The sequence below is a fragment of the Tachypleus tridentatus genome, chromosome 12 (genome assembly GCF_004210375.1).
Source record: "Tachypleus tridentatus isolate NWPU-2018 chromosome 12, ASM421037v1, whole genome shotgun sequence".
NCBI classification, from domain to species: Eukaryota; Metazoa; Arthropoda; class Merostomata; order Xiphosura; family Limulidae; genus Tachypleus; species Tachypleus tridentatus.
Window position 1 is genome coordinate 136037232 of NC_134836.1, and position 26195 is coordinate 136063426.

Genomic DNA, 26195 nt, shown 5'->3' on the forward strand with positions numbered 1-26195 from the left:
GGAACGGCCACGAGACCTCCAGCTGCTCACACCCTAACTGACAGCAGACGTCATCGGCTCGCCGCAATTTGTTCAAATTCATCTGGTAAGTTTACATGCTTTATATTAGGGTTAATCTCGATACTATCTTATCAGTCTAATAATGTACAAAATTAGCTCCATACATCGGGGTTATAAAACCTGTTATATAAACATCTAGGTACATGGCAAACATTAAAACTTACCATTTTTGTCTGTTAGGAATGCGCTTCAATCTATCGTTACACGAAATTAGTTGACAATGTTTATATTGGTAAAGTTATTGTAGTGTCAAACATTAGACAAGTCTCCCTCTGATAGCAAAGAACCAGTCTATGTCATTGGTTAATCATGAAATATAAAACTGGTTCTGACACAAATTCTGGTTACATAAACTTATTCTAGCACAGGCACACTAGTAACTAATGCTGGTTCTGACATATCTACACCAGTAACTAATACTGGTTCTGACGTAAATACACCATTAACTAATACTGGTTCTGACATAACTACACCAGTAACTAATACTGGTTCTGACATAACTACACCAGTAACTAATACTAGTTCTGACATATCTACACCAGTAACTAATACTGGTTCTGACATAACTACACCAGTAACTAATACTGGTTCTGACATATCTACACCAGTAACTAATACTGGTTCTAACGTAAATACACCAGTAACTAATACTGGTTCTGACATAACTACACCAGTAACTAATACTGGTTCTGACATAACTACACCAGTAACTAATACTAGTTCTGACATATCTACACCAGTAACTAATACTGGTTCTGACATAACTACACCAGTAACTAATACTGGTTCTGACATATCTACACCAGTAACTAATACTGGTTCTAACGTAAATACACCAGTAACTAATACTGGTTCTGACATAACTACACCAGTAACTAATACTAGTTCTGACATATCTACACCAGTAACTAATACTTGTTCTAACATAACTACACCAGTAACTAATACTGGTTCTGACATATCTACACCAGTAACTAATACTGGTTCTGACGTAACTACACCAGTAACTAATACTGGTTCTGACATATCTACACCAGTAACTAATACTAGTTCTGACATAACTACACCAGTAACTAATACTAGTTCTGACATATCTACACCAGTAACTAATACTGGTTCTAACATAACTACACCACTAACTAATACTGGTTCTGACATTACTACACCAGTAACTAATACTGGTTCTGACATATCTACACCAGTAACTGATACTGGTTCTGACATAACTACACCAGTAACTAATACTGGTTCTGACATATCTACACCAGTAACTAATACTAGTTCTGACATAACTACACCAGTAACTAATACTAGTTCTGACATATCTACACCAGTAACTAATACTGGTTCTGACATATCTACACCAGTAACTGATACTGGTTCTGACATAACTACACCAGTAACTAATACTAGTTCTGACATATCTACACCAGTAACTAATACTTGTTCTAACATAACTACACCAGTAACTAATACTGGTTCTGACATATCTACACCAGTAACTAATACTGGTTCTGACGTAACTACACCAGTAACTAATACTGGTTCTGACATATCTACTCCAGTAACTAAGACTTGTTCTAACATATCTACTTTAATAAGCAAAAAGTGTTGACATATCAACACTAGTAACCAAGAAAAGTTCTGACATATCTACACCAGTAAATAAAACTGGTTCCAACATAACTACTCCAGTAACTGAGACTGGTTCTAATATACCGACACTACACATATTAACCACTGATCTTGAATGAATATTTGCTACTGTGAGTTTATCTGAAGTATGTACTAATTACTACTACCATCTTGGGTTTATTTGAGAGTAGGGGGTGCTTCCTGACAAGTTATTTTTCTACGATCGACTTAAGTTCGTATTTATTTGGTACTGACATAACCTTCAGTGATGTACGTTTAGTAAGTGGTAACTTATAACGATATTATGTTCAGTAGATAATCAGATATAATGGTAGTATTTTGAGTAAGTAGTTAAGTATAGTAGGATTGTTAGAAACAAATAAAGTACCTATGTATATCCCGTCAATGAAAATTAACCCTACTTTTATGTAGTAATAGTAATATTACATTAAATGTTTTTTATTTAATTAATTAATACACATGAAAACACTGAATAATAAGAAATACAAATAAAACAACGTCTTAAAACTATCATAATTCGTTATGACTTGTAACGATAGGACAGGACTTTTTTAAAAATTCGGTCAACTTTCTCGATATGATTTAAATGAGAAAAATTTTCAAACTGGATGCAAAGTAGAAACGTTTTTACACAGAAAACAACGTAATGTAATACATTATTTGGCAGAATGAAACACTGGCTTTCTACAGGTTACAAATAATGTGGTGTGAAACATGAAAGAGATAATTTGTAATTTATAAATGAAAGGTTGTAACAAATGGGTGTGGCAATTGTTGGCGACTCTAGTGGTGGCTTTTGTAGTTACTAATATCAGTTTTATAAAATATTTTGTGTTAGAACATTTGAATAGAATATTTCTTCACTTTATAGTACACAAACCTTTGTGGTGGAGACCAAACTTCCCTTTACAGAAAGTATGTTATCAGTACAATATCGTTTGGACAACTTCTAAAAACATGTATTAATGTTTGTATTTATATTAATTCTGTCACATTCTTAGATGGGCTAATATGGCAAGAATAAATGTTTTAGTTTTTAAATCTAGACTTTCTGTTTGCGTTTTAGCTGTGTGGATAGTTTTAAATAGTTTATAAAACTAAGCTTTGTGTTTGTTTTCGTGCTGTGTGTGGTTTATATAGTTTTCAAACTAAATTTTGTGTATGTTCTCACACTGTATGTATAGTTTTTAAAAGCCCTATATGTACTGTACAATATCACTTCTTTTTATGAGTTTTTTCCTTTTAAATTAAACAGATAATATAAAAATGTAGAACCATAACTTGTAAAGAAATATCACTGGTTCTTTCGGATACGACTTCTTAATATGATCAATTCTACTATTTATTATAGACCACCAGTACTTTGATGTAAGTATTGAACAGTTAAGACACAGATGTTTACTTTTGTAACACACCAGCCATTTTCTGATACACTGAAATTACTCATATTTGGTTTTATTCGAAAGATATTCATTAAATTCTAAGTTTAAAACCATTGTTATAGGATTTTTTCTTGTCTTCTCTTCAAATTATCGCCTTTGGTTCAGATGTTCACATAGAGATGACCTACGTTTTCACGTCATGACTAGCTCGTGGGTGTTTTTAACTGTCCGAACCACATGACGAACGAGAAATTGATGATTAGGAGATAAAGCTTGCCAAGTTAATAATAACGAAGATGGTTGTCGCTGATGTTATTAATTACTCAAGTTAAATGGGTCAAGCAGTTCACAAGATCTACACTAATTATCAACGAATGGTTTATACCAACCCAGCTTTCTAAGTCCATCCTTTATCATTTAAAGATTAGTATTTATCTTTCGTTATGAATGTTGTCCTCTCTCATGCAGTCACACACGAGCAAAGAATAAAACAGGAAATATTTATACAGTCAAGTAAATTATTTGTTACAGTTAATGTGTTGTTACTACGAACTATTTAAGACACTATCAGTCAGAAAATGTAGTTTACAATAATTTTCATAAGGAAAGATAAGTTGGTTGTAATAGATTTAATTCTACTTTTAGTATTTCGATTTCTACTTAGACCAAAAACACTACATCAACATGTGAAATGTATGAGATTTGTGATTTCATTATACGATGAATTATGTACTTGAATTGTAACATAATTGGTTTTCTGTTGTTGGTAAGCTCTGTCAGAAGTTCAAACTCATTAGACTACAAGAAACAGTCTATATTTTACTTAAATATTAATAATTACATGTTATATTTGTTCATTGATCCTTGAGATTCAGAAAATAATTTTTCTAAAGTGACAGGTTTCGGAAATAATGTTACAGTGTTTCCTAAGACATCAGTACAAAACTTAACTATGTACACAATACTGTTTTAACGTATCAGTTTACCAAAGCATCAAATACAATTTCACAAATGAACATTACTGGTAAACTTTGTAATTATAATCTTAAAAGATCTCTAGTTATAAATCAATTGATTAAAAACAGATATTTCTTCATGTGAATTTGGGAATTGTTTAGATAACATGAATTAACTTTCATTTACACTTTATAGAAAGATAATGAAATATACCGAAATCTTCAGTTACAAATCAGTTCTCTCATTTTATTATATAAATCCACTTTTCGTCATAGACTAATAATATACTAGTTTTAGTATATGTAAGTAAAACCTCAAACTTAAGGATGATGAAGCAGTGGTTAGCAAAAATGGTAATAATTAGAAACTCTTCTTACTTTACAACATACTGACCTATACGTGTGTAGTTCTGTTTGTTATGTTGAGTTACACACCATGAATATTGGTTACTAATAGCTAGTAACATATATATGTAAATCTTGTGTTTTGTGAGAGCCCAGTGTACTATCATTAAAATATTTAATATAATGACAGTTTAAACAAACTATACTTACATACAGTCATTTATTAATAAACCTTCAAACTATACTGATATACAGTCATTTATTAACAAACCTTCAAACTATACTTATATACAGCCATTTATTAACAAACCTTCAAACTATACTTATATACAGTCATTTATTAACAAACCTTCAAACTATACTTATATACAGTCATTTATTAACAAACCTTCAAACTATACTTATATACAGTCATTTATTAACGAACCTTCAAACTATACTTATACAGTCATTTATTAACAAACCTTCAAACTATACTTATATACAGTCATTTATTAACAAACCTTCAAACTATACTTATACAGTCATTTATTAACAAACCTTCAAACTATACTTATATACAGTCATTTATTAACAAACCTTCAAACTATACTTATATACAGTCATTTATTAACAAACCTTCAAACTATACTTATATACAGTCATTTATTAACATACCTTCAAACTATACTTATATACAGTCATTTATTAAGAAACCTTCAAACTATACTGATATACAGTCATTTATTAACAAACCTTCAAACTATACTTATATACAGTCATTTATTAACATACCTTCAAACTATACTTATATACAGTCATTTATTAAGAAACCTTCAAACTATACTGATATACATTCATTTATTAACAAACCTTCAAACTATACTGATATACAGTCATTTATTAACAAACCTTCAAACTATACTTATATACAGTCATTTATTAACAAACCTTCAAACTATACTTATATACAGTCATTTATTAACAAACCTTCAAACTATACTGATATACAGTCATTTATTAACAAACCTTCAAACTATACTTATATACAGTCATTTATTAACAAACCTTCAAACTATACTGATATACAGTCATTTATTAACAAACCTTCAAACTATACTTATATACAGTCATTTATTAACAAACCTTCAAACTATACCTATATACAGTCATTTATTAACAAACCTTCAAACTATACCTATATACAGTCATTTATTAACAAACCTTCAAACTATACTTATATACAGTCATTTATTAACAAACCTTCAAACTATACTTATATACAGTCATTTATTAACAAACCTTCAAACTATACTTATATACAGTCATTTATTAACAAACCTTCAAACTATACTTATATACAGTCATTTATTAACAAACCTTCAAACTATACTGATATACAGTCATTTATTAACAAACCTTCAAACTATACTGATATACAGTCATTTATTAACAAACATTCAAACTATACTTATATACAGTCATTTATTAACAAACCTTCAAACTATACTTATATACAGTCATTTATTAACAAACCTTCAAACTATACTTATATACAGTCATTTATTAACAAACCTTCAAACTATACTTATACAGTCATTTATTAACAAACCTTCAAACTATACTTATATACAGTCATTTATTAACAAACCTTCAAACTATACTTATATACAGTCATTTATTAACAAACCTTCAAACTATACTTATATACAGTCATTTATTAACAAACCTTCAAACTATACTGATATACAGTCATTTATTAACAAATTTTCAAACTATACTTATATACAGTCATTTATTGACAAACCTTCAAACTAAACTTATATACAGTCATTTATTAACAAACCTTCAAACTATACTTATACAGTCATTTATTAACAAACCTTCAAACTATACTTATATACAGTCATTTATTAACAAGCCTTCAAACTATACTTATACAGTCATTTATTAACAAACCTTCAAACTATACTGATATACAGTCATTTATTAACAAACCTTCAAACTGTACTTGTATAAATATTCTGGTCGCTATAAATAGTTCTGAGTAGTTATTTGTCAAACACATATTTTACATAAAAGGGTGTATTTCTGGAATAATCTATTTTAAAAGAAACCAACGCTTTGTTCAAGCTGTCCCAGATAACCGTATTTTTATCAAGTTAAGACATCAAGATCGAAAGAGGTATTTCAAAATATACTCTTCAAAAAAAGAAACGCAAAAGGGATATTTTTGTTATTTTAAAGAGAAATATATGTAATAACGTTACAAGCTCAGAGTATGTGATGTTACACGTATTAAGGCACTAATTGTCAGACCAAATTGACAATGACAATAAAAGTTGTGCACTTTGAAAACGGAGGAAAATATCGGATTTTTCGCCAAAACGCATTCGTGTCCAATAAATTAGTTTGAGGGATCTGCATGTTCTGCAAGTGCAACATGTGCAAAATCCCTATAAAAGTGACGGGTTCTCGGTTTTTATAGCTCAGTGTTAAGCCACCGACACGCAATACAGTTACGCCAAGACTGACTGACGCACAACGCAACAACGCCATTGGTCGCTTGGAAGCAGGCGAATCTCGATCAGATGTTGCCAGAGCTGTGAATGTCCACCCAAGCACCATCAAAAGGCTATGGAATCGTCACCATCAACTTGTGACCGTCCATGATCTGGCAGACCTCGTGTGACCACGCCCGCACAAGATCGCTACATCCGGTTACGTCACCTTCGGGATAGGACCACCACTGCGACGTCTACTGCCTTAATCATACCAGGGCTGCGTAGGATTTCCGATCAGACCGTAAGCAACCGTCGACGAGATTCTTAGGCTCCATGTGCAACCAATCATGATGAACGTCAACGACGTTTTTCAACATGACAACGCCCGTCCTCACACAGCCCGACTCACCACTGTCTTCTTGAGACACCACAACATCAACGTTCTTCCCTGGCCCTCCAGATCACCAGATTTAAACCCCATCAAACATCTTTGGGACGTGTTGGATCGACGTCTGAGACGGCGACAACCTCAACCGCAGATTCTACCTCAGCTTGCAGCAGCTTTGCAGGCTGAGTGGACAGCCATTCCATAGGATGTGATTCGTCATCTCATCGCTTCCATGGGCAGGAGATGCTAAGCAGTTATTGATGCTCACGGGGGGCATACTCGTTATTGACGTTGAGTGACGTTAAACTTCAACTAGTGAGCGTGGACTTCGCCTTTGCAGACTTTGGATGTTCAGCAATGAATGTGCAAAGTTTCACACATGTCATACAGAACTACCCGGAATAAACTTGTTAACAATTTGTCTCAAATTTTGCCTTTTGCGTTTATTTTTTTGAAGAGTATATATCGACAGGAATTGCATGAACACATTAATTCCAGGGTATCCAGAAGAACTGAAAAGGATACTTTACTGGAAGAGCTATCCGCAAATCGATAATAACCAGAATTTATCGCCGTCATCGTGCTATTTTGGCAAGACAGTATGCCAGCTTACAGTTAGGACACTTTTCAGATGAGTCCTGCTTCCGGTTTGTTAAAGTTGGTGGTAGGATTCGTGTTCATCAATTTCCTTAAAAATAGATTAGGAAAAACTGTTTGTTTGTCTTTTCACAGAAAACTCGCAGGAGGTGGTGCAGTACATGTTTGGGTATTATTCACAGTGGTTGAAGAAACTAGTTTTCATATTCTACAAGAAAATGTCGATGCACACTGTACCTCCTACAGGTATCACACGGAAATGGTACTTCTACCATATGCTAGAATAAGGTTCAACAATAATTTCGTTCCAAGATTGAAATGTCACTTTTCAGAGCGCATATATTGTACAGAATTTTCTTGACCAGGAGGACATTACAGTGGATGAAATGCTGAATTACACATATATTGTACATAATTTTCTTGACCAGGAAGACATTACAGTGGATGAAATGCTGAATTACACACCTTTCTCTAGGTATCTGATAAAATTGTTGACTTTTATTAAATCGTTCATGATGTTCATAAAAACCTTTCTCGTTATATGAATTGCGTGTGTAGATGTTTGACAGCACTAAGTATATTTGTGTTTCATTTTAATAGTAACGATCCTATACGTTACAAACTAGGCAAGCATTCTGGTCAAGACTGCAGCTTTAGTTTAGTTAAGAGGATGGAATAGCTTAGATGGACCAATAGATCCCTGAACATTATGTTATATCGGTTGTCACATAACCTGCTTTTATCAATACGTTTTCAAACATCTGTAGAAGCTTCACTTGTCTTTTTCAATCGGACGTTTCTTTTTTTATTACTAACTTCATGAATTGTCCTTTTACTAATAAGCAACAACTCATTTCTTTTCATAAACCTAAACTCTGTAAATCCCTATTTTTCATTATTACATCCAAGAAGTGAATACTTTCAATAATGTTTGAGATGTATCTCTCTCCACCTTGTGTGCAATGTTTCTAATCTAGACCAGACCGAGTGATATAACACTAATGGACCTTCTGACCCATGTCTCCATGGTGTTCCATAGTTCTCTTAAGATATCAACATAAGTACTGCAGCTGGAGCTACACTTTAAAATACAGGCCATTTTATCTCAGCCCATATGTCGTGCATGTCATTGTTTCAGTCTTAAGACAGATACAACCGAAAGCAATTAGTTTTCAGGATAAAAAAGTCATTGAGTTAAAACCACACAGAATAACGTTAGAAAAGACACTATTCTGGTAAAATGATATGTTTACTGTTTTTACAGGTGATAGAGAGAGATGACAACTTGGGAGACATTGAAAAGGTGCCATTTGTTTGGTTGTAAGTAGTATTTCTAAATATCTTAACATTCGCTTGTAGTGAAGACAGTTTATAATACGTTCCAGGATTTATATATGTACTGTAAGGGGTAGGGTGGAGGAAACTTGTATTAGGAGAATGTTATTATGGTACGTGTTGATTTTAGACTAGAGCAGTGAAACGGCTATTGTAATTTAGGTTACAAGTGAAAGTCTGTAATCTTAGAATAATATAGCACATAATACTGTAATAGATGTTTAAAATATTCCCCATCTTGGTTGGACGTAACTTAGTGGATAGCGTGCTTGACTATGAACCTGAAATGTACAGGGTGTTCGGAAAGTCACTGTGCACTTATATATTTATTAACAGACATGTTTCAATATAGAATACAGGAGGTAAATATGAATGACCCCCGTTGGTATCAATACAGGCTTGGATACTTTTTATTTTGTTTTTAAACACCGCTATCAGTTGCTGGCTTGAAATAGACTGAATAAAATATGATTACAAAACTGCACAGTGACTTTCCGAACACCATGTATGTTTTGATTTCCGCTGTTGTAAAATCGTGCTTCTTACTTCTGGATACCTACAATACTAGCCAAAGAGTTGGCGGCAGGTACTATCAATTAGGTGCCTCTTCTCTAGTATATCAGCTCAAAATAAAGGACGATTATATATATATATTATTTAAATCGAAATTCACGTAGTTAACTATAGTATACATTAAAGAAAACAAACGTTAGTATATCATTAGAGAATAAAATTTACCTTTAAGGAAAAACAACCAAAATGTTCTTTCTGAATAAAGGCACAGAGAACTTCATATTGACATTAATTTTACGGAACAGTGTTCTTTCGGGTAAATTCAGATGGTCTTGAATAATACATATAGACGACCTATTCTGTAACCTTGGGTGAACGAGTTTGAATAATTTATTAAAATATTATTTGTGCATAAGGGTGAATAGCAACATGTATGGTCACATTTATTACACCAGTTTCTCTCTCTAAGAAATGCTGTTTACGAAGTTTAATTACCACTTGAGTCTGCGTACAAATATTAATTATGAGTATGGGATACCATGCTACACTTTAGGCCTAGCAATGATGACATTTTCTAGCGGCAGAAATCTAATTAGTTTAATATCTTACATGTCAGTTATTAATTAGCTTGGCTTATATTTAGATCATTTTCTCATCCCATAAACGCGTTTTAACAAAATAAATGAATATTTTTTTTTTCGTTATACGACTTCCAATTTCCTTTTCTTTTATTATTTCATTATTTTTTGCCCTAAACCAAAATGTGCTTTACACAATTTTAGTCTTTAACCTACTGACTTGGATTCTGCTTTGCTTATAGGGTATTTTGTAGTAATTGAAACAATTTTTTTTTTTTCCTATACAGACTTTCTAGTCATCGTTACGAGTCACCAGTACAAAACAGAACAAATATTCCTACCCGATGCGAAAGATCAAAGAAACCTACATAAGTTTGAAGAACATGTCAGGCTAAGAAAGTTTCTCCTAGCAACCAAACCCAAGCAGTACGAGACACAGACAGTTGACGGATCGCTAATACAACACGATAATACACTTCGACAATCGTTTGGCCAAGATTGGATTACGAACACGCCTGAGGTCACTGTTGTACTTCCGGTAACCACTAAGCCTAGAGATAAAAGAATAAAATTTGGGGGCATAGTAAGACAGATAATTCTCGTCTCGGTCACATGCAAGATCATTTTTTTAATGTGAACAACATATCAATTTCTCAAAATGGAATGCTCTTAAAGGAAAAACACAGTATTATAAATAAAAGCCTACAGAACTCAACAGAGACCCAAAATTTTAGTCGTCTTTCGTGTGAAGAAATAGAAGACAGTAAGATAGTGTGGAATTCGGCAGTAGTTGGAACTGTGGTTTTAGCCCCTTGTCCAGTCGGTTACGTAGGCAGTGCTTATAGAACGTGTTTTGCAAATGGACAGTGGGGACTTTCCGAATTATATGACTGTCGTTTTATAAAGTTGTTTGAACTGAAGAAATTGGTAAGCGTTATGAAATATCTATACCGTTAATATAATATGACTAAATACATTGGTACTGGTTAACAGAGCTGGAGAAATGGGTAAGTTATACTGGTCAGTTATCAGAACTGGAGAAGTGAGTGGGATGTACAGGTCAATTATCAGAAATGGGTGGGCTATACTGATTATTTATCAGAATTGGAGAAAAGAGTGGATTATACTAGTTACGCTTGCTAAACGAAAGTTGATGTGTTATTGGCTAGTTGCCTTTACACTGGTTTATCAGTACAACATTGGTTTGCTATATACAAATAGTCCCTGTGTTATGTCTCAGATACCATCTTATCTGGCGTTGTGTTTGGTGATTCTCACAGTCTCCAATGATAAGCACATTAATTGTACTAAGATATCGATTGTATAAATTTAGTTGAAACATTCAATAGTTTACACAGAATCTTTACCCCAGTCTCTATAATTAACTTTTGTGTACTACTTGTACCGGATAGTTTTCAGCTTGATCAATTAAACGTCTCTAATACAAATCAATGAATGTGTTTCTAATACAGTCATGTGAACAAGTTAGGACACCCTATGAAAGCTTGTGTATTTGTGTAACATTTTTGGATATATGGATATTTAATCTCAATTTCAATAATTCTGAGAAATTATAGGAATATAACTAAACAATTAAAAACTGAAGAAAAGACTTGTAATTTTACAAAAATGTATATTCTAACTGAGGAAAAAGTAAGGACACCCCCATATTTATTCCCACTTAAAATGGCTCAATTCACACACAGGTGTATCACACCAGGTGCACATGATTAGAAGATCGTTACTCAGCATTTTGAATGGGGCTTGCCCTATTTAAACCTCAGACATTTAGTTTGGTGTGCCCCTGACTGTTGAAGTGAGAGTGAGCATCATGGTGAGAGCAAAAGAGCTGTCTGAGGCCTTCAGAAAGAAAATTGTAGCAGCTTATGAGTCTGGTAAGGGATTTAAAAAAATTCCCAAAATATTTTGAAACCATCCATTCCACTGTTCGCAAAATAGTCAACAAGTGGAGGGCTTTCCAAACAACTGCCAACATGCCCAGGTCTGGTTGTCCAAGCAAGTTCACCCCGAGAGCAGATCGCAAGATGCTAAAAAAGGTCTCCAAACACCCTAACATATCATTCATCACAAGACATACAGCAGGCTCTGGCTACTGTTGATGTGGAAGTGCATGCCTCTGGAATCAGAAAGAGATTGCACAAGTTTAACTTGCATGGGAGGTGTGCAAGGAAGAAACCTTTGCTCTCCAAATACAACATTTCAGGAAAAGAATCTCATACCAACTGTAAAGCATGGAGGTGGAAGTGTCATGGTTTGGGGCTGCTTTGTTGCAGCAGGACTTGGACAGCTCACAATCATAGAATCCACCATGAATTCTACTGTGTATCAGAGGGTGTACTGTGTGTATTGAGAATCATGTGAGTTCATCTGTACGAAGATTAAAGCTGAAGCGGAACTGGACCCTGCAACACGACAATGACCCAAAACATGCCAGTAAATCCACCAAGGACTGGCTGAATACTAAGAAATGGAGAGTCCTGGAATGGCCGAGTCAAAGCCCAGATCTTAATCTCATTGAGTTGCTGTGGGGTGACTTGAAACGGGCTGTACATGTAACCCCTCAAACATCTTACAGCTGACAGAATTCTGCATTGAGAAGTGGGGCAAAGGTTCTTCAAACCAATGTCAGAGACTGGTAGATGGCTACAAGAAGCGTCCCATTGCAGTTATTTCAGCCAAGGGGGGTAACACTAGCTATTAGGGGAAAGGGTGTCCTAACTTTTTCCTCAGTTAGAATATGCATTTTTGTAGAATTACATTTTACAGAAGATCTTGAAAAGTCTTTTCTTCAGTTTTAATTGTTTAGTTATATTTCTCAGTATTGTTACACAAATACACAGGCTTTGATAGGGTGTCCTAACTTTTTCACATGACTCTATTTCAAGCTGCCATGTTCTCAACAAAATGTCATTTTCAATACAGTAAAATAAAAAGTTAAAAACTGTTAGAGCAATTTTAACTTTCGTTCTAACACATAATTAACATGAAGTCAACAAGCTGATAGAAAGACGAAAAATTGCCCTTAAGTTAAACTGGTATTTATATGTTTTTTTAACAATATGACGTTCATTGTTATGTAATAAATTTAATATGGAAATAGAACATGGTAACAATAGAAATATTTCAATAATCACTAGTGCGTTCTAGCTTTAACAATACTACATTTTACGCTTACAACAAGCGTTAAATGATTTATCTTGATAACCGCCATGTTATTTAAATCGTGCTAATCCAAACATAATTCTATATTTTCATACATTTAAATAGTCGTTTGTTTATACCCACCCCCACAGCGTTATATCGACGGATGTACTACAAAGACCCCCAGTGTTACACCGCTAGAAACCGAGTTTTGATACCTGTGGTGGGCAGAGCACAGATAACCCTTTGTGTTGCTTTTTGCTTAACTACAAACAAAGAATCATGCAACACAATAAATTGTCTTTTGTTATTCTGTATTTTATTTGTTATTTTGTATTATAGGGGCAGAGCACAGGTAGTCCTTTGTGCTTAACTACAAACAAAGAATCATGCAACACAATAAATTGTCTTATCTTTTGTTATTCTGTATTGTAGGGGCAGAGCATAGGTAGTCCTTTGTGCTAAACTACAAACAAACAATCATACAACACAAGAAATTGTCTTATCTTTTGTTATTCTGTATTGTAGGGGCAGAGCATAGGTAGTCCTTTGTGCTAAACTACAAACAAACAATCATACAACACAAGAAATTGTCTTATCTTTTGTTATTCTGTATTGTAGGGGCAGAGCATAGGTAGTCCTTTGTGCTAAACTACAAACAAACAATCATACAACACAAGAAATTGTCTTATCTTTTGTTATTCTGTATTGTAGGGGCAGAGCATAGGTAGTCCTTTGTGCTAAACTACAAACAAAGAATCATACAACACAAGAAATTGTCTTATATTTTGTTATTCTGTATTGTATTTGTTATTTTGTATTGTATGGGCAGAGCACAGATAGTCCTTTGCGAAGCTTAGCTTCAAACGAACAAAACGTTTGTTTATTGATACATCGAAAATAAACACCTACATTTTCTTATCCCAGCAGGTCTGTATGCTAATCTTTTTTTCATTTTTCTACTTAGTATTGTATTATTCGATTTTGCCTTCTAGCTGTTGTTTTTATAAGCCTTCCTTAACCGTGTTTAAGTTCAAAGTCTTGACTAATTTCGTTGTACGTTACTTGTTTTCTTTTGCTGACAAATGGAGCACTAAATACTATTTTACTATTACATCGATAAGTTCTGTTTTATCAGTAATATATTACTAACTAATTTTTTTTATTAAAAAGATGTGGATTATTTCGTGTGAAACATATATTCTTACACGGTATCAACAAACAATAAAACTGTTCTGTCGCAATAGCAATAGTTGTGTCTTTTTGTTGTATCTAAATATACTTATTATATACTTTACTTGTACTATTCTGTGTTATCCTATATTGTACTAGTCTTGCCCTGTGTTTTTCTTTATTGTACTAGTCTTATCCTGTGATGTTCTGTATTGTATTAGTCTTGCCCTGTGTTTTTCTTTATTGTACTAGTCTTGTCCTGTGTTATTCTGCATTGTACTAGTATTGTCCTGTGTTTTTCTTTATTGTACTAGTCTTATCCTGTGATGTTCTGTATTGTACTAGTCTTGTCCTGTGTTATTCTGAATTGTAATAGTTTTGTCCTGTGTTATTCTATATTGTACTAGTCTTATCCTGTGATGTTCTGTATTGTACTAGTCTTGTACTTTGTTTTTCTGTATTGTACTAGTCTTTTCCTGTAATGTTCTGTATTGTACTAGTCTTGCCCTGTGTTTTTCTTTATTGTACTAGTCTTGTCCTGTGTTTTTCTTTATTGTACTAGTCTTATCCTGTGATGTTCTGTATTGTACTAGTCTTGTCCTGTGTTTTTCTTTATTGTACTAGTCTTGTCCTGTGTTATTCTGCATTGTACCAGTCTTGTCCTGTGTTATTCTGTATTGTACTAGTCTTATCCTGTGATGTTCTGTATTGTATTAGTCTTGTCCTGTGTTTTTCTGTATTGTACTAGTCTTGTTCTGTGTTATTCTACATTGTACTAGTCTTGTCCTGTGTTTTTCTGTATTGTGCTGGTCCTGTGTTATTGAATATTGTAGTAGTCTTGTCTTGTGCTGTTCTGTATTGTACTAGTCTTGTCTTGTGTTGTTCTGTATTGTAGTAGTCTTGTCTTTTTGTGTTGTTCTGTATTGTACTAGTCTTGTTTTCTGTTCTATATTGTACTAGTCTTGTTTTGTATTGTTCTGTATTGTACTAGTCTTGTCTTGTGTTGTTCTATATCTTACTAGTCTTGTCTTGTGTTGTTCTATATGTTACTAATCTTATCCTGTGTTGTTCTATATCTTACTAGTCTTGCCTTGTGTTGTTCTATATCTTACTAGTCCTGTCTTGTGTTGTTCTATGTGTTACTAATCTTGTCCTGTGTTGTTCTATATCTTACTAGTCTTGCCTTGTGTTGTTCTATATCTTACTAGTCTTGTCTTGTGTTATTCTATATGTTACTAATCTTGTCCTGTGTCGTTCTATATTGTATTATTCTTGTATTATTCTACACTACATGGCCATAAGTATGTGGACACCCGACCATTACACCCACATATGCTTGTTGAACATCTAATTCCACAACCGTGGGCATTAATATGGAGTTGGTCCAGCTTTCTTGCTATAATATCTTCCACTCTTCCACTTTTCACTTGACTTTGGAACATGGCTGCGGTGATTCGCTCCTATTCAGCCACAAGAGCATTAGTGAGGTTGAGTACTGAAGTTGGGCGAGAAGGCCTGGCTCTCGGTCGGCATTCCAATTCATCCGAAAGGTGTTCGATGGGGTTAAGGTCACGGTTCTGTGCACAAAGCGAGGTCCATAGAGATATGGTTTACCGAGGTTGGTGTAGAAGAACTTGACTGGTCTGCACAGTCTCTATGGATCTCGCTTTGTGCACAGGAGATATTGGCGTGCTGAAACAAAAATGAGCCTTTCCCAAACTGTTGCCACAAAATGTCATTGTATGTTGAAGCATTAAGATTTTCCTTCACCGGAACTAAAGAGCCCAGCCCAAAACATGAAAAACAACCCTAAACAATTATTCCTCCTCCGCCAAACTTTACAGTTGGCATATGTATTCAGGCAGGTAGCGTTATCTTGCCTTCTGCCAAACCCAGATTCGTCCCTCAGACTGCCAGATAGTGAAGCGTGATTTATCATTCCGAAGAACGCGTTTCCACTGCTAGAGAGTCCAATGGCGGTGTGCTTTATACCACTCCAGCTGATGCTTGGCAATGCTCATGGTGATTTTAGGCTTGTCTGTGGCTACTCGGCCATGGAAACCCATTTCATGAAGCTACCAACGAACAGTTCTTGTGCTGACGTTGCTTTCAAAGACAGTTTGAAACTCGATGGTGAGTGTTGCAACTGTGGACAGACGTTTTTACGTGCTACGCGCTTTAGCACTCGGTGGTCCAGTTTTGTGAGCTTGTGTGGCCTACCGCTTCGTAGCTGAGCTGTTGTTGCTCCTTGACGTTTCCACTTTACAATAACAGTACTTTCAGTTGATCGGGTCAGCTCTAGCAGGGCAAAATGTTGATGAACTAACTTGTTCGAAAGGTGACATCCTATGACAGTGCCACGTTGAAAGTCACTGAGCTCTTCGGTATAAACCATTTTACTGCCAATGTTTGTCTATGGAGATTACATGTCAGTATGCTTGATTTTATGCACCTGTTAGAAATGAGTGTGGTTGAAATACCTAAACCCACTAATTAGAAGGGGTGTACTGTATATTGTACTAGTCTTGTCCTGTGTTATTCTGTGTTGTACTCGTCTCATCCTGTGTTATTATGTTTTGTGCTTGTGTTATTCTGTATTGTACTTGTCTTACCCTGGGTTGTTCTGTTTTGTTGAGAAATACATATATTTTGTCATTATCGTATTGGGCCTAGCCTCATACTCAAGACTTCACACATTCTATTTAGGTGCGCTATGAAAGACATATAGCCACTTCCATGAAAATTCAGATTATAGTCTGATTAATTAATAGGGTCGTTATTTAGCTCATGGTACATGTTCAAGTGAACGAAGAGACTACTTCGTTATCTAGTGAAATGCTGTGGTTTTCTGTCATTTTCTGAAACGCTTCTTCGGTATTCTTCTTCTACAGATTTTCTCGACAAATGTTCGGTCAGTTTTTATATGCAAAAAATCACTGATTATTCGGTCAGTTTTGTTTCTATAGTTGACTATTTAACAGTAGTCTATCAATAGGTGTCTATCTAATTTATTTATGCTTAACCTGAAGTCCAAAAATTTAAATATATTTTGTTTATTGTTTTTTACCAGCTTGACTATCATCTGGTGGAAAGATTATTTGACGGACTGCGTCAAGTGATGGAAGAGTTATCAATTATTTTAAAATTCCAAAAAATATACAGTCTCCTGGATCGTTTGGACGCCATATGTATGATATCTGATATCATGAAAGCTAATGTTGAGCTTGTTTCCAACAGCTACTTGGACGAGGAATACATCAAGGTAAAAATAAATAATTTAACAAACGCTATTTTAGATTTTAAGATTTTCAAAGCTTTAACGTCTTGGTTTGTTTGTTTGTTTTGAATTTCGCACAAAGCTACTCGAGTGCTATCTGTGCTAGCCGTCCCTAATTTAGTAGTGTAAGACTAGATGGAAGGCAGCTAGTCATCACCACCCACCGCCAACTCTTGGGCTACTCTTTACCAACGAATAGTGGGATTGATCGTCTCATTATAACGCCCCACGGCTGGGAGGGCGAGCATGTTTGGCGCGACTCGGGCGCGAACCCGCGACCCTCAGATTACGAAGCGCACGCCTTAACGCGCTAGGCCATGCCAGGCCTTTAACGCCTTGGATATAAACACATTTTAATGTGGCCTATAGATTGAAAATAATCTATTATTTAGGCTTAGCTTGACGTGGGATGTAATATTACGATAGGCTTAGTTTGTTTTGATCTGTAATGGGTATTTACTATGACAATCATAACTTCATATGAGGTCATATGAACATAACAATATGTTACATCTATATCACCCTTCACTGCCTGCAGACAGTTGTGTGAAGGTGACTGCTCACCCAAGTTAAAATAAAAAAGTTTGTTTGTTTTTTGAATTTCGCACAAAGCTACTCGAGGGCTATCTGTGCTAGCCGTCCCTAATTTAGCAGTTTAAGAATAGAGGGAAGGCAGCTAGTCATCACTACCCACCGCCAACTCTTGGGCTACTCTTTTACCAACGAATAGTGGGATTGACCGTTACTTTATAACGACCACACTGCTGAAAGGGCGAGCATGTTTGGCGCGACGGGGATGCCAACCCTATAACCTCAGATTACGAGTCGCAACACGCTTGGCCATGCCGGAGTTATAAATATCTTATCAGTTAACATTCAGAGCGATTTAAAAAGTACGAGGTCTGTTCAAAAAATACGCGGACTGTTTGAATTGTGCGGCTCCAGTTAGTTACAGGGGAATCCGCTTGGTGTCGCTAGGTTCGCACAGATCAGCTGATTACGACGCCATTTCCCGATTGCAGATATCTTCATTTGTGTATTAGCTACGCGGTTTTAAGTGAAGTGCGATTTTTTCGTTTGGCGAATTTCAGAATGAATGACCTGAAGCAGCAACGACTTGCTGTGAAATTTTGTGTTAAACTTGGAAAATATGCGACTGAAACTTTTGCTATGCTTAACACGGCTTACGGTGATGTTGCTATGAAGCGTACGGCATGTTTCAAGTGGCATGAACGTTTTAAGGATGGTCGACAGTCCATTGAAGATGATGAGCGTCCTGGACGTCCTTCCACGTCAACTGACGACCCACACGTCGACAAAATCAACACCCTGGTGCGGGCAAATCGACGTCTGACTGTCAGGGAGCTTGCTGAAGAATGTGGGATATCAGTTGGATCTTGTTACGAGATTTTGACCGAACAATTGAAGATGCACCGCGTTGCTGCGAAATTCAGCCCTCAGAACTCGTGAGTTTTTGGCCAAACACTCGATCACTGTTCTTCCCCACCCCCCCTGCTCACCTGACCTTGCTTCTTGCGATTTTTTCTTGTTCCCCAAAGACCCTTGAAAGGAAGAAGATTTGAGATGATTCCCGAGATTAAGGCAAATGCGACGAAGGAGCTGGAGGACATTACAAAAGAAGCGTACCAGGATTGTTTCAACAAGTGGAAACACCGTCGGGATAAGTGTGTGCGTTGGGGAGGAGAGTACTTTGAAGGGGTCCCAGACCTGTAACTTCCAAATAAAGTACATTTTGTTTTATGACGTCAGTCCGCGTATTTTTTGAACAGACCTCGTATTACCTAATGCAAGTTACATAGAATGTGTATTTAAAACTACTTGAGATCAGCTTAGTTACCTATCACCTAATCTGAGAACTACTTGAGATCACCTTAGTTACCTATTACCTAATCTGAGTCCCTCGCTTGTACAGTGGTAAGTTTTTGGATTTACAACACTACAATCAGGGGTTCGATTCCTCTCAGTGGACTCAGCAGATAGCCCGATGTGGCTTTGCTATAAGGGAAACGCAAAACGCAATTACTTAATCTGAAACCACCTAGTGAAGAAGCTTTATAACATTATTAAATCGCCACCTAGTGGAAAAGGTTTACAACAAAATGACCGTTATGTATTAGTTGCTAAGGCAGGTTTATATTAAAGTAGTAATGGATTATAGAAGAAGGGTTGGTTCAGTATACACGGTACCAACTGATGTAATGGATTATAGTAGTAGGGTTGGTAACATTGTTTTTTTTTTTACTTAAATTCTACTTTCAATGTTATTTAAACACCTGAAAATATGTATTATTTTTACGTATAATTTAAGCATTTGATACCAGTTAAATTCCACAACGTAATTTATTGTAATTATTCCAAATTTTTCTGTCTTAGGTTGTACTGAGTAGCACCGACAAACTTCTGACCAATCAAAACTCGTCAATTTCTGTCAACTCTGACACTCAGGTGAGTAGTATATGAATCACATGATTTAAACAGAACGTCCACAGACTATCTGGTGAGTACAGTAGTTGCAGCATATGCTCAAATGTATACATTCACCTAATGATGGTACACATTTGTTCAGAGATATATAGCATATGTAGGTTATAGAATGTACTTCATGTAGTAATGGTATATGGTTAAACAGATAGATATAGCCTGTTTAGGTTGTTGAGTGTACTTCGCGTAGTAGCGATATATGGTTAAACAGATAGATATAGTATGTTTCGGTTGTTGAATGTACTTTGTGTATTAGCGATATATGGTTAAACAGTTCATGTTTATAATTTCTGATTTTACTGTTGGCTTATTTCAAGACTCAACTGAAGGAAACGTTTGTACACCTTGTTGAAAGTTTATCTGAATTCTCAGCTCGGATTGTGAAGGCATACAGCAGCACCTCTTGTCGTCTCACTTTCATTTCTTCTACAGTTGGTGAGTTTATAGAGTTGGCTTCTGTTTCTACAGGACTATGCATCTTTATAAAGACACTAGAACAGTTGCCGAATAAATGAAATCTCACAGTTGAACTCAAGTTTCTTACTTTGTTGTTTTGTTTCAACACTAACATCGAAAAATAAAATAACCAGCGTCTGCTGTCATCAAACCCATTTTATTCTGGTTACCTTAAAGAGTCACAATATAAACAGAAGTGTAGACCGCCCTCTTTCACTGTCTGTAGCCTTAAAGAGTAACATATAAACAGGAGTGTAGACTGTCCTCCTTTCACTGTCTGTAGCCTTAAAGAGCCATAATATAAACAGGGGTGTAGACTGTCCTCCTTTCAATGTCTGTAGCCTTAAAGAGTCACAATATAAACAGGAGTGTAGATCGCCCTCTTTCACTGTCTGCAGCCTTAAAGAGTCACAACTTAAACAGGAGTGTAGACCGCCCTCCTTTCACTGTTTGTAGCCTTAAAGAGTCACAATATAAACAGGAGTGTAGATCGCCCTCTTTCACTGCCTGTAGCCTTAAAGAGTCACAATTTTAACAGGAGTGTAGACCGCCCTCCTTTCACTGTTTGTAGCCTTAAAGAGTCACAATATAAACAGGAGTGTAGACCGCCCTCCTTTCACTGTTTGTAGCCTTAAAGAGTCACAATATAAACAGGAGTGTAGACCGCCCTCCTTTCACTGTTTGTAGCCTTAAAGAGTCACAATATAAACAGGGTGTAGACCGCCCTCCTTTCACTGTTTGTAGCCTTAAAGAGTCACAATATAAACAGGAGTGTAGACCGCCCTCCTTTCACTGTTTGTAGCCTTAAAGAGTCACAATATAAACAGGGTGTAGACCGCCCTCCTTTCACTGTTTGTAGCCTTAAAGAGTCACAATATAAACAGGAGTGTAGACCGCCCTCCTTTCACTGTTTGTAGCCTTAAAGAGTCACAATATAAACAGGGTGTAGACCGCCCTCCTTTCACTGTTGTAGCCTTAAAGAGTCACAATATAAACAGGGTGTAGACCGCCCTCCTTTCACTGTTTGTAGCCTTAAGAGTCACAATATAAACAGGGTGTAGACCGCCCTCCTTTCACTGTTTGTAGCCTTAAGAGTCACAATATAAACAGGAGTGTAGACCGCCCTCCTTTCACTGTTTATAGCCTTAAAGAGTCACAATATAAACAGGAGTGTAGACCGCCCTCCTTTCACTGTTTATAGCCTTAAAGAGTCACAATATAAACAGACCGCCCTCCTTTCACTGTAGTAAAGAGACCGACCGCCCTCCTTTCACTGTTTATAGCCTTAAAGAGTGTAGACCGCCCTCCTTTCACTGTTTATAGCCTTAAAGAGTCACAATATAAACAGGGTGTAGACCGCCCTCCTTTCACTGTTTATAGCCTTAAAGAGTCACAATATAAACAGGGTGTAGACCGCCCTCCTTTCACTGTTTATAGCCTTAAAGAGTCACAATATAAACAGGGTGTAGACCGCCCTCTTTCACTGTTTGTAGCCTTAAAGAGTCACAATATAAACAGGGTGTAGACCGCCCTCCTTTCACTGTTTGTAGCCTTAAAGAGTCACAATATAAACAGGGTGTAGACCGCCCTCCTTTCACTGTTTGTAGCCTTAAGAGTCACAATATAAACAGGGTGTAGACCGCCCTCCTTTCACTGTCTGTAGCCTTAAAGAGTCACAATATAAACAGGGTGTAGACCGCCCTCCTTTCACTGTTTGTAGCCTTAAAGAGTAACAATATAAACAGGGTGTAGACCGCCCTCCTTTCACTGTTTGTAGCCTTAAAGAGTCACAATATAAACAGGAGTGTAGACCGCCCTCCTTTCACTGTTTGTAGCCTTAAAGAGTCACAATATAAACAGGAGTGTAGACCGCCCTCCTTTCACTGTTTGTAGCCTTAAAGAGTCACAATATAAACAGGGTGTAGACCGCCCTCCTTTCACTGTTTGTAGCCTTAAAGAGTCACAATATAAACAGGAGTGTAGACCGCCCTCCTTTCACTGTTTGTAGCCTTAAAAGTCACAATATAAACAGGGTGTAGACCGCCCTCCTTTCACTGTTTATAGCCTTAAAGAGTCACAATATAAACAGGAGTGTAGACCGCCCTCCTTTCACTGTTTATAGCCTTAAAGAGTCACAATATAAACAGGAGTGTAGACCGCCCTCCTTTCACTGTTTGTAGCCTTAAAGAGTCACAATATAAACAGGAGTGTAGACCGCCCTCCTTTCACTGTTTGTAGCCTTAAAGAGTCACAATATAAACAGGAGTGTAGACCGCCCTCCTTTCACTGTTTATAGCCTTAAAGAGTCACAATATAAACAGGGTGTAGACCGCCCTCCTTTCACTGTTTATAGCCTTAAGAGTCACAATATAAACAGGAGTGTAGACCGCCCTCCTTTCACTGTTTATAGCCTTAAAGAGTCACAATATAAACAGGAGTGTAGACCGCCCTCCTTTCACTGTTTATAGCCTTAAAGAGTCACAATATAAACAGGAGTGTAGACCGCCCTCCTTTCACTGTTTATAGCCTTAAAGAGTCACAATATAAACATGAGTGTAGACCGCCCTCCTTTCACTGTTTATAGCCTTAATGAGTCACAATATAAACAGGAGTGTAGACCGCCCTCCTTTCACTGTTTGTAGCCTTAAAGAGTAACAATATAAACAGGAGTGTAGACCGCCCTCCTTTCACTGTTTGTAGCCTTAAAGAGTCACAATATAAACAGGAGTGTAGACCGCCCTCCTTTCACTGTTTGTAGCCTTAAAGAGTCACAATATAAACAGGAGTGTAGACCGCCCTCCTTTCACTGTTTATAGCCGTAGCATACGAACCGTTGGTATGATGAAAAAGTTTCGTTGAAAGTTAAGCCAGAAGATACAAAATGGTTATATGTGCTCTGCTCCTTACGAGTATCGAATGGGTTATATGTGCTCTGCTCCCCACGAGTATCGAATGGGTTATATGTGCTCTGCTCCCCACGAGTATCGAATGGGTTATATGTGCTCTGCTCCCCATGAGTATCGAATGGGTTATATGTGCTCTGCTCCCCACGAGTATCGAATGGGTTATATGTGTTCTGCTCCCCACGAGTATCGAATGGGTTATATGTGCTCTGCTTCCCACGAGTATCGAATGGGTTATATGTTCTCTGCTCCCTACGAGTATCGAATGGGTTATATGTGCTCTGCTTCCCACGAGTATCGAATGGGTTATATGTTCTCTGCTCCCTACGAGTATCGAATGGGTTATATGTGCTCTGCTCCCCACGAGTATCGAATGGGTTATATGTGCTCTGCTCCCCACGAGTATCGAAAGGGTTATATGTGCTCTGCTCCCCACGAGTACCGAATGGGTTATATGTGCTCTGCTCCCCACGAGTATCGAAACTCGGTTTCTAGCGTTGTAAGTCAACAGACATACCGTGATGACACCTGGAGGCATTATGTAACGGTATCTTTGTTACCCACACGGATCTTTCGTTCGACTGGAGGACTTTTGGTAATGACCAACACGATAATGTGAGTCCCTGTTCTTGTTATTAAAACAATAAAAAGGAAATAACCTTTGACCCCTTGGTTGACTTTGGAAAACTCGATGTTTGAGGCTACACGTAAGTTCCTCTGTTTAGTTTGAGTAAAACTGGCTCGTATCATTCACCAAACAGCTAGAGATATCAAACAACTTTATAAAGATATATTTAAATCATACCATTTGTGTAGTTGTTGTTTGAGAACAATGTTATAAAGCGTTATTTACGTAGAAATAGGTCCATTCCTTTTAACTTGTGGAATTATACAACGTGCACGAATTAGGGAAAATATATATTTTTAATTACGGTCTGGAAAAAAATAATTGGAAAAATGATTAATTTCTATTTGGGTTCCGAAAAACAAGTTTAATTATCTCAAATCCTGAGATAATAAGTTATAGTAATAATTATTAGAAATGTTTAGATGTAAGATAATGACAGATATTCATTAGTAGATTGAATTCCATCTTAATTACCGAGTTTCATGAAATCATGTTTCTTCCTTCACAGAACTTGTAGCAACAGCTCGAAAGACGGAAGGCGATCCATCAAGAACGAATTCATCATACTTAGAAGACGAGATTTTCGTTCCACAAGGTTGTTATTATCGGAAAGTTCATTTGTTGTTTTAGATAATGTTGTAGATAATGTTTTACATAATGTAGATAATGTTGCAGATAATGTTTTAGATAATGTTTTACATAATGTAGATAATGTTGTAGATAATGTTTTAGATAATGTTGTAGATAATGTTTTACATAATGTAGATAATGTTGTAGATAATGTTTTACATAATGTAGATAATGTTGTAGATAATGTTTTACATAATGTAGATAATGTTTTACATAATGTAATGTTTTAGATATTGTTGCAGATAATGTTTTAGATAATGTTTTACATAATGTAGATAATGTTGTAGATAATGTTTTACATAATGTAATGTTTTAGATATTGTTGCAGATAATGTTTTAGATAATGTTTTAGATATTGTTGCAGATAATGTTTTAGATAATGTTTTACATAATGTAGATAATGTTGTAGATAATGTTTTACATAATGTAATGTTTTAGATATTGTTGCAGATAATATTTTAGATAATGTTTTACATAATGTAGATAATGTTGTAGATAATGTTTTACATAATGTAATGTTTTAGATATTGTTGCAGATAATGTTTTAGATAATGTTTTACATAATGTAGATAATGTTGTAGATAATGTTTTACATAATGTAATGTTTTAGATATTGTTGCAGATAATGTTTTTAGATAATGTTTTACATAATGTAGATAATGTTGTAGATAATGTTTTACATAATGTAATGTTTTAGATATTGTTGCAGATAATGTTTTAGATAATGTTTTACATAATGTAGATAATGTTGTAGATAATGTTTTAGATAATGTTTTACATAATGTAGATAATTTTTTAGATATTGTTGCAGATAATGTTTTAGATAATGTTGCAGATAATGTTTTAGATAATGTTTTAGATAATGTAGATAATGTTTTAGATAATGTTGTAGATAATGTTTTACATAATGTAGATAATGTTGCAGATAATGTTTTAGATAATGTTTTACATAATGTAGGTAATGTTTTAGATAATGTTGTAGATAATGTTTTACATAATGTAGATAATGTTTTACATAATGTAGATAATGTTTTAGATATTGTTGCAGATAATGTTTTAGATAATGTTGTAGATAATGTTTTACATAATGCAGATAATGTTTTAGATAATGTTTTACATAATGTAGATAATGTTTTAGATAATGTAGATAATGTTTTAGATAATGTTATAG

General features: G+C 35.5%; 1 protein-coding gene across 3 annotated transcripts; it reads left to right on the forward strand.

The window, feature by feature from the left end:
• On the forward strand, positions 1-25002 carry LOC143234805 (uncharacterized). 3 transcript variants are annotated; one of them, XM_076472448.1, is made up of 7 exons: positions 1-85; positions 9132-9187; positions 10581-10831; positions 17699-17890; positions 20300-20371; positions 20780-20842; positions 24903-24989. In XM_076472448.1, the coding sequence occupies exons 2-6, from the start codon at positions 9145-9147 to the stop codon at positions 20789-20791; spliced, it is 570 nt and encodes a 189-aa protein (XP_076328563.1). In that variant the 5' UTR covers positions 1-85; positions 9132-9144; the 3' UTR covers positions 20792-20842; positions 24903-24989. The 3 variants fall into 3 exon arrangements, with proteins under 3 accessions (XP_076328563.1, XP_076328561.1, XP_076328562.1); XM_076472446.1 differs by having other exon boundaries at positions 28-85; positions 10581-11220; XM_076472447.1 differs by lacking the exon at positions 20780-20842 and having other exon boundaries at positions 28-85; positions 10581-11220; positions 24903-25002.
• Positions 25003-26195: the final 1193 nt, after the last annotated feature.

Bases quoted from the DNA above. Each gene is read 5' to 3' on its own strand.
- LOC143234805 (XM_076472446.1), top strand. From the start codon at position 10,906: ATGCAAGATCATTTTTTTAATGTGAACAACATATCAATTTCTCAAAAT. The intron at 11,221-17,698 runs GTAAGCGTTATG...GTTTTTTACCAG, and splicing joins TGTTTGAACTGAAGAAATTG to CTTGACTATCATCTGGTGGA. The intron at 17,891-20,299 runs GTAAAAATAAAT...TTTCTGTCTTAG, and splicing joins TGGACGAGGAATACATCAAG to GTTGTACTGAGTAGCACCGA.